At 40.2% G+C, this 9,687-nt stretch overlaps 1 protein-coding gene across 1 annotated transcript; it reads left to right on the top strand.

The window, feature by feature from the left end:
• The first annotated feature begins 226 nt into the window (after positions 1-226).
• On the top strand, positions 227-9,467 carry fbxl5 (F-box and leucine-rich repeat protein 5). The gene is made up of 11 exons (XM_005732337.1): positions 227-392; positions 1,097-1,312; positions 2,390-2,485; positions 2,698-2,893; positions 3,317-3,502; positions 3,589-3,714; positions 4,755-4,909; positions 5,017-5,099; positions 5,941-6,666; positions 7,901-8,049; positions 8,429-9,467. The coding sequence occupies exons 1-11, from the start codon at positions 309-311 to the stop codon at positions 8,503-8,505; spliced, it is 2,094 nt and encodes a 697-aa protein (XP_005732394.1). The 5' UTR covers positions 227-308; the 3' UTR covers positions 8,506-9,467.
• Positions 9,468-9,687: the final 220 nt, after the last annotated feature.

Raw genomic sequence — 9,687 nt, forward strand, 5'->3', positions numbered from 1 at the left:
TAAATAGGTATGGCATACTGGCATACTATATATTTCGGAATTTGGCTGTTTAAACGCAGCAAAATGAAATTCACAAAGGTATTCGTCTTTCAAAAAAATGTAATATCGCAAACGATTAAGCAACAAAAAATACATATCTCAGTTTAAAATTCTGTTTTATTTTACTTTATTTTATTAAAAATTTAGACTAAATTCCTAAACACATTTACTGGATTTACAAGCCGCGGTGACGCGGGCGGCTCGCTCACGCCTCCTTGTTTGATTGTATCGAAGGCTGTGAGCAGATGACGCAGTGAGGTCCAGTGAACATGGCTCCTTTTCCGGACGAGGTGGATGTTTTTACTGGCCCACACTGGCGAATGAAGCAGCTGGTGGGCCTGTACTGCGAAAAGGTGTGTACAACTAACTGTCGTTCCTTATTTTGCAGATTTACGAACAATTTTTTGGAGGTTGGTGTCTGAAGGTGAAGCGAACACCTGCTAGCATGCTAGCTAGCTAGCTAGCTAGCGTAATAGCAGCAATAATTGAGTCAGTCGAAGGAGATGAACTGTCGGATGACTGTCTGACGACCACACTGAGACCCTTTGGTTGATCTGTGGTCAGCGTTACGTGATAGTATTCACGTTTCCAGCAGCGTGGAACCCTATCCGACTGAACCTAATAAAGTTTTATAGCTACTCCTCTCCGCAGCTAAAAGCTTTTTCTGTTTACTAGCCTAACTAACTTGCAAGATAGCTTATATAACGTGCTTTAAGTGCCACATTGGAGTTTCTAATGTTCTCGCAAAGGGTGGTGCATATATTAATAAGAAGTGTCTTAACAAGACAAGCCAGGTAAGCTCATTTAGCTGCAACAGCTAATGCACGAAGGGTGTGCTTCACTAACCCCAGCTCGGTTACAACACTGATGATTTGACACTCTGGCATACAGCCACTATGTTTACATATACGTATCACGTATATGTAAACATAGTATTACGTGTTACGTGTCTAATCCTACCAACTGCAACGCTAACATAGAGCACATGGATCTTATGTGATGATTTATTTTGTAAGAAATAACGCAAAGATCTTATTTGATAATTCTTCTTCCACAGCTGTCCAACACCAACTTCTCCAACAACAATGATTTCCGCTCATTTCTCCAGTCCCTGTGCGCCACATTTAAGGAGTTCAAGATGCATGAGCAAATTGAGAACGAGTACATTATCGGGCTGCTGCAGCAGCGCTGCTGCACAGTGTACAATGTACACTCTGACAACAAACTTTCAGAGATGTTGTCCCTCTTTGAGAAAGGGCTTCATAGTATTAAGGTAACGATCGACTGGCATTTTAAAATACACATTTTATTGACATGCTATGATCCTATATTTCACTTGATGCAACTTTAAAAATAGCTAACCAGAAAAACATTGGCTTTAGGTAAGGGGAAAAACATGTAGTACAGTGCTCAATTGTTGGGTACCACTCAGTCATTAGAATAAGTATCATGTCAGCAACGCAAAGATTATAGTACATACAAAGACATCAAGGGTTTTTATTTTTCATGTACACATGTAATTTCCGGCACCTCTTCAAAGCGGTTTTACTCACATGCGAAGCAAAATTACCAGCGTTATAATAGATGAGAATTAGTTTTAGCTAACTTACACACTTGGGCAGTCAGTCCCTAAAGGCCCATTGTGCCACGAGAAATCTGCACGTTAATCATACTACACTTCCTTTAAGTGTGGAATAATACTCATTTGTTATATCCACTTTTGTCACAGTTCTCAAGTGTTACAGTTTCACATTTAAAAGAAGAAAAAGGATGAATGAAGTTATTAAGGATGAAGTTAGTAAGTTGAACTGCTTGGAGCAGAGGGAGGGTTATTTTTGTGATCTGCTTATCGAGAGACAAGAGTTATTGTTCTGTCAAGCCATGGGCAAACCTCCACCCCAAGAAATAAGAGGCAAAAATAAAGGCCTTTTTAGAATTATGCAATTGTGTAAACCCGAACTTCCGCTGCCAGTTTGCAAATCAGAAAACATTTTCTATTTTTGCTTTCAGGAGTAATCCTGCTTTCTGTCCCAAGGAAAACTGTCTCCTGGGAAAAACAATACTGTCCTAAATATTTAAATTATATTGAATTCCCGTCATTTGTGTTAAAAAAAGAGTTCATGATATTTACCCTGAGAAATAACCCCGAGTAACCCTGAGTAAATCAACTCCTGTAGTAATGACATTAAAATATTTTTGAATAGAAAATAATACTTTAATGTACAACAATTATTGCACAACACAGCCATTAATGATGATGCAAAATCAAAATGTACTTCTCAGGGAGTAGTGATTGAGTAAGGGTGATTTGGACACAGACCATGAATTAATCATTGTTGTGTGTTTTTAGAGTGAATATGAGCAGCTTAACTATGCCCAGCAGCTGAAGGAGAGACTAGAAGCTTTTACACAGGACTTTCTGCCCCACATGAAGGAGGAAGAGGAGGTATAAGATGCTCAAATTTCTTTTCCTTTCTTTTTTTAAAAATTTTTTTTTTATAATATTTTAATTACCCATTGTGTGGGACATCAATTAAGACTAATTTATGTTGAACAACAAAAGGTAAAAAGATACACTGAAAGTTAAAACGTGTCTGTTCGTGTCCAGGTAAATTAAACTGTTGCAAGCTGTTTGTAAACTGAGGAGATTCGTTGCAGGTGTTTCAGCCTATGCTTATGCAGTACTTCAGCTATGAGGAGCTCAAGGACATCAAGAAACAAGTGATAGCGCAGCACTGCAACCAACAGCAATTGGACAGTGCCGCGGAGGTGCTAAAAGGCTTCAGTTTGTGGAGCCAGGCGGAGGTGCTCCAGAAAGCCTTCAAATATGCTGATCATGAGAAGACAGATTATGGTGAGTGAGTATATATTTAAGCTGGTGCTTCGTACTTAAGCACATTATAATTGGTCAAGTAACCCCACTGTTCAATATACGACATGTTTAGATAAGCATATCAATCAGTTGTCTTTTAGATCTAATGCAATGCGGTAACTCATGTCCAGCAGACATTTTGACTGTCTATTAAGGCATTTCTTATGATCAGTTTAGGCATGACTAACTTGTTTATACCTGCGTCTGTCTTGCTGCAAAATGTTAAAAATGTATACTTGATAACGGACCTCTGTACTACCAGGACAATGTTTTAACTGTTAAAGTCACCAGCTTCATGAAAGAACACTCTGTCTTAGAAAGTGGTTGACATTTGTAAAAGGTACACTTCATCATTTTGGTATTTGAGAACACTTACGAGCAAAGCTATTCCATACTCTTCCTCAGAACTGGAAAAAAACAGGAATTCCTCCACCCACATCTCCCAGCTCCCCACGGAAATTATGCTGAGGCTGTTCCATTATTTAGGCCCTGAAGATCTGTGTCGCTGCAGTCAAGTGTGCAGCTCCTGGTCAGAGCTAGCTAAGACCGGCTCTTTGTGGAGGCACCTTTATCCTGTGCGCTGGGCCAGAGGTACGCTCGAGTTTTATGTACTGGTGAAGAATTATTCCACTCAAGTGTGTACACAACTAATGAATATTTTTGTCTCTGTTATGTAGGTGATTATTATAATGGCCCCCCTGGGGAGCTTGACCAGGAGCCAGATGAGGAGTGGGTGAAGAGTCGGCAGAATGAGGGTCGTGCCTATCAGGAATGGGATGAGGACGCTGATGTCGATGAGTCTGGTGAGGTTTTGTCTTAGGAAAGGGCTTGTGTCTCATAGCGATTTAAGTGGTATTTAAAGAACAAGCAACTACTACTAATGTAATGTTTCAGACACAAGCTGCCAGAAAGGCATCATTTGGCATGTACTGTTATATTATAGGTTCCTACCCAGTCATTCCTATCCATTCAGCCCACATTTAGCAAGATATGTGTGACAAAAACAAGCAAAGAAAACCCCCACTTTTATAAATGCTCGGTAATGTTAAGCCCTATTCCCATTGAACACACCGTTTAAGTAAAATGGCTGGTAAATAAACTACTGCAATCTGTGGGTGTCTTGTCATTCTCTTTCAAAACGTTGACAATTCACTGGCTTTCAATAACAGCATAAAATTAGCCAGCCAAAACTGACTACTGATGTTGGAAAAAAAGTGAATGGAAAAGAACAAATTGAAAATGAGGAAAACTGCTCATAAAAATCAACTCTGAATGCTCCAAAGCTATAGCTGGTCTGCTGTTCAGCAGCCAGTGCTAAAAATGTGATTGTTTCCACTACTGCAAACTGTATTTGTTTGCGAGGAAATCAACAGTGTGTCGTTTTACAGAAGTTACTCACTCAGGTCGAGCAGTTTTGGTGCACTGGTTCTACGTGACACGTTCAGTGTGAACAGGGCTGTAAAACAGGTTTATGGTTATATGCAGCCTGTGTAAAAGGCAAGTCTTCATTAAATATGATACCTAAAGACATTTAGTGTCTATTTTTGACCTCTACTTTTATAGTTCCTCACTGGTTGCCCTGTTGATATTGGGTAATAAAACTAGATTAAAAATGTAGAGGTGTCTGTTTAAGAGTTTTAAACAGGGCGTCACACATTCGTTCACATGTGGTGAAGCCAGTCGTCTCTATTTACTTTTCAAGTATTTTGCTGCTTTTGATCCCAGACTCTGCTTTATGTGTCAGCATGGTATGATACACCTCTAGTGTTGCCTAAAGATGTGTCATACTACCTCCAGTTTAAGCTCTGTAATGTGTCACCCATGTTGTTCAATGGTTCATCAGATGTGTCAGGTCAAATTGAGGGCTCCCTTGCAATCAGCACTGCTAAGCGGGAGAAGAGGCTTCTAAATGGGATTATCCAGAATCTTCTTCCAGCTGTCGGTCCTTCTGTCAAGTCCATTGTTCTGGCATATAGCTCTACAGTCTCAAGTAAAATGGTAGGCGGAGCACAAACCTTTATTTTGCTGTTGTACTAGCACAATGTCAAAGCTCAGAAAGCTCGTTGGTTGAGCTGTGTTGTAAGATAAATGTTCTTGCTTTCCAGGTACGTCAAATCCTCAGTTTCTGCCCCAATATTACTCATCTAGACCTGACGCAGACTGACGTTACAGACTTTGCATTTGACAGGTTAGTATTAAAAATGAATACTGAAATTGTTCCGAAGGGTTAAAGAAATCTGAGCTGGCAGCAATCACTTCAGAGTGTCGGGTCAGAACACTTGCAAATGTTCAGATGTGAGAGGAACAAACAGGCAGAGTCCAGGAATAAAGTTGTCATTCTTTGTATTTCCAATTGAGAATGTGCCCGCAGCTGGGCGAGAGAGAGAGAGTGTGTGTGTGTGGTTTCTGCAGACAAAGCATAATGATACAAATCAATTAGGAATCAGATTACATAATAAACATAAAGATACAACTGAGGTGTACTCAAGTACAGTATATAACTAAATAAGCTGACATTATACTTCAGCCTGGTTACATAAACTTAAAGTCAGACATTATGCATCAACACACCGCATACAACTATGCACTGAAGGCAACTTTACATCGGTTTATCATCTGTTACACAGAGCACAGAATCAACAACACGATAACAACGAATCTCTCTGCTAGAAGCTAATTAGCAAACAAATCTGTTATGCTAGCAAACTGCCACTTGTACATAACGTCACTTAAACAGAAGCAGAAACTGCTGGTAAGTCATCAAATACACTCATGGCTGAACACCAACATAACTGAGTGAAGTAAAACATTAACTTACGGTCTTATGAACGCACACACTGTCCGTTGTTCAGCTGCCGTTTGTCTCTGAACTAAAGTTGCGGACATGCACCCCGATGGTGCATTCAGGGGGCATAGGAAATCCCATACACAAACCTAACCCTTTTGTACAGAAATGCTAACTATTTATGACAAAGCGGATGTACATTAAACTCAGAAAACTTATATTGAGTCTATCCTTTCCTTTTTAGCTGGTCATCTCTCGGAGCTTGTCACTCTCTGGAGCACCTGGATTTGTCGGGGTGTGAGAAAATCACTGATCACACCTTGAAGAAACTGTCTTTTGGGCTGGGTGACCTCATGTCTTCCACCTGCATTGACAAACGCTCAGACAAGCGAGCCAAGCTTCTTAAGAGTTCCCCAGGTCCCATCACGCTTGTTGATGAGAGAAACCTACATCCAGTGGGACGAAAGCAGGCCATAATTTTCAAGCAGGGGACTGGCCGCTGGGGTGCCGCCTGCACACCCACGCAAGTATGGGTCCTGGATCCTTTGGACCTTGCTGATATTGAGGACGCAGCAGAGTGGAGTCGACGTGGTGGGATGCCGCTTACTGACGCAGAAAGCTTCGTTGAGACACAACTTATGGGAAATTCGTGCTGTTGCAGGAGGAGCAGGAGGCGGGGGCACAGGACTGGCTCAGATGCCTCATATTTGCATCAGCAGTATGCCTTGTCTGCAGAAGTGCTCTGCGGTCACTCCACCTGCTGCACAAACGACATGGCCCTCAGGACTTTTACTGGGTCTGAGTCAGGCATGACTAGAAATGGCACAGCAGAATTTCGGACTAAATGCTCCTCAATGGGGAGCCTGCAGTGTCTCCAGCCTGAAAACAGGACTGATCAATCAGAAACGAAACGCTCACTGAGGTTTCTCAGCCTTTCTGGATGTTATCAAGTCACTGACTTGGGCCTGAGGTAACGTTAATGCATCAATCTCTTTCAAACAAACTACAAAACACATCATATATATTTTTTAGTATCTGTACAGAGGATCGAAACGGCAAAACTTAGAAAATGTATACACAACCACTGACTTCATACCGCAAAACTCAGGTCTCCAGTAATCCCCTGACTGTACACACATAGGAAAATTAGATCAACCAATAGGCAGAAATCTGACCTTATCATGTGACTTTAAATAATGGGCCCCTTATTTCCTTAATTAGGTGCAAATGAGGGAATGTAAAGATTGAATACAGGTGTAAAAACAAATTCCTGTTTGTTCCCAGTAAATAAACAGGCTGTTGTATACAAAGAAAAGCTGATACATTAAATTAAAAAAGGTCAACTTTAACGAAAGATAAGTTAGTTTAAATATGAGTTTCAATACAAAGTCGAATACAGAAGTGACTTGTCACATTTTAGGAGTTAATGCCTAAATTTGTTTTATTTTTATTAATGTAATAATATATACATTTAGTTTGGCAGTTATGACCCTCTATGAAAATGACTTGTTTTTAGGTAGGTTTTTTGAAGATTGGTAGCAAACTAAAATGACACAGTGGAATGAATGAGTTACTGTGAACAACTGTAAATACCACATTTCGTCAAATTGCGCTGATGAAATTTTAACCTGGAGACCAGCCACAGTACCCCTTCAAACCTTGGTTGTTGAAATATAAACGCCTGCCAGCGTACCCCAAAGAAATGCCTTGTGGTCATTTCCTTATTTGTCTTTGTCCGGGGATAAACACTCTCACAGACTCACAAGGTAAAAACATTCGGCGCCATATAAAAAGTAAACTGCTACTTACTAGTAGTTCAAATGTCATTTTAAAGCATTAGACAGATTAAGTTTAATATCAGTGGTCAAGAGGACATAAAATCACTAGTCATAAAAAACATTTATGACTTTGCTCCAGAGTTTTTAGGTTTTTCCTCCTGGAAGTTATACTTCTACTGCTATTTTTGCTCTTGAATTCCACCATAGATTTCAGTGTACTGCCATCTCACCACTATACTGAATTAAGACAAAGATATAGGTGCTTTTCAAAATGCATATCAAGTAACATTTCTATCAGCTAATTCAGATTATACAGTGCAGCTCTTATTAGGGTAAGACTGGATTATCTGCATTCATCTAGATGTTCCCAGTGTTGGTCTGCATGTTGTTGTAGCTGTAATGAGGTTGCATTGCATTGTGTGTCAGGGCTCTGTCTCAGCGTGGAGGGCTTCCTGTGCTGGAGCATCTCAACCTGTCTGGCTGCCTCTTCATCACTGAGGTGGGGCTGCAGGAGCTGGTGTCGGCCTGTCCTTCCCTCAATGACGAGCACTTCTATTATTGCGACAACATCAACGGTAACACAAGTTAAACCTAAAATGCTGCATGCTCTTCACCTAGTAATGTGTTTTGACATAGGCCTGTGTTAATGTTGTACTGTATAAGATGTCACGGTGGTGTTACAGTGTGTGGCAACTATTACAAACATTAATAACCCCACTCGCATAGCATGTGTCCTAGTGTAAGTAACCGATGCCGCTGAGAGGGGAGGTAAGTAGGCATTACAATACATTGATGCCCTTACTGTCAGAACTTTATGTAACACAAAGTTGAATTATTTAGTAACATAATGAAAATATTTAAATGTTGTGGATATCGGGGTGTGTGTCAGATGTTTCTCACTTGTCGCGTGGGTTGCAGGTCAGTAGATAACTGCAGTGTGGTGTTTCTCTGCAGGTCCCCATGCAGACACGGCCAGCGGCTGCCAGAACCTGCAGTGTGGTTTCAGAGCTTGCTGCCGCTCTGGAGAGTGATTCAGCAAAACGATGCTATTCTGAAATGTCTCCTTTTAATTGCACTTTATTCTGGGAATACCATTTGCTGTATTTTGTGTCACTTAAAAATATTTCTTGATGAAACTGTAATTTTGCTCTAAATCTTTCGGTCTATATTTCATGGAAATAATGCTGTTTAAAAGGAAAACATACAAGGGTAACAGTGGATTTGAACTGTCTGCAAATATCCTGGTTCTTTCTTTTTGGTTTAAAAAAAGTAAAAACCTAGAAAAAAATGAACACCTAGAACTCAGTGGTTTTCTGTAGTTTAAACGAAGTTTGTTTTGTCACTAAAATGATACAGATTTACACCAGTCTGCTTCTCCCCTTACTTTGTAACTCATTATCAGCATAGGGTTAATTTTGTTGTTAAATTGAATCTAACGTCGTCGTTTATTTGATAACAATGTGTGGTGAAACAAAGTGGTCTGAGTTTTGGGTGAAGCTGACCGCTCCAAATGGCACTCAGATTGTTGATGGTTAGGTCCCTACATGTGACTCTTTTTCGCTGCCTTGTGCTGCCGTACATTGATGTTCAGTTCACTGTTGATGCTGGCACAGCGACAGTATGCACAGACATAGGAACTGGTACTTGATGTTGCAGTGTAGTCCTTAACCCCCCCCCCCCTTTTTTTGTTTTTTTTACATTTGTGATACTAAATGTCCAGAAAGAGTTTCTTGCTTTCACTTTTCTTTATGCACTCCAGTGGGCAAAGAAATGGACCAGTGTTCTTGTGAGAAAGATTGAAGAGTTTGTAGAGAAATAGAAAAGCGGGATTAAAAATAGTCAATTGGGAAAAGTCTTCAGGGTATTTGGCCAGCTAGAATACTGCATCATTTATGATACTGCAGCAGAATTTATTTTCCTGTTCAAAAGCCTTGCATGATTTCTGTTGAAAATTCACAACAAATTAATAAAAACATCTTGGAGTTAGAAACTGTGCAGTTGCTTATTGTTATTGTGTTAACAAAAAAGTATCGAACCACCAACCTTCTAAGTAGTAGGTGACCTGATCCACCACCTGAGCTACAGCCGACCCAATGTCAGTAAAGTGCCAGAAAATCCTCCGTGCATCTTGGCAACTTTCAACAAATTATGACTCCATAGTAGAAATATAGTATCTTAAAAATGTTCTTTTATGCAGCAGGTCTTGCTGCTAG

The sequence above is a fragment of the Pundamilia nyererei genome, unplaced genomic scaffold (assembly GCF_000239375.1).
Source record: "Pundamilia nyererei isolate P.nyererei 1_Seehausen unplaced genomic scaffold, PunNye1.0 scaffold00046, whole genome shotgun sequence".
NCBI lineage: Eukaryota > Metazoa > Chordata > Actinopteri > Cichliformes > Cichlidae > Pundamilia > Pundamilia nyererei.

Excerpts from the sequence above, each read along its gene's own strand:
- fbxl5 (XM_005732337.1), top strand. The coding sequence starts at position 309 with ATGGCTCCTTTTCCGGACGAGGTGGATGTTTTTACTGGCCCACACTGG. Across the intron at positions 393-1,096 it reads TGGGCCTGTACTGCGAAAAG|CTGTCCAACACCAACTTCTC; the intron begins GTGTGTACAACT and ends CTTCTTCCACAG. Across the intron at positions 3,503-3,588 it reads TCCTGTGCGCTGGGCCAGAG|GTGATTATTATAATGGCCCC; the intron begins GTACGCTCGAGT and ends TCTGTTATGTAG.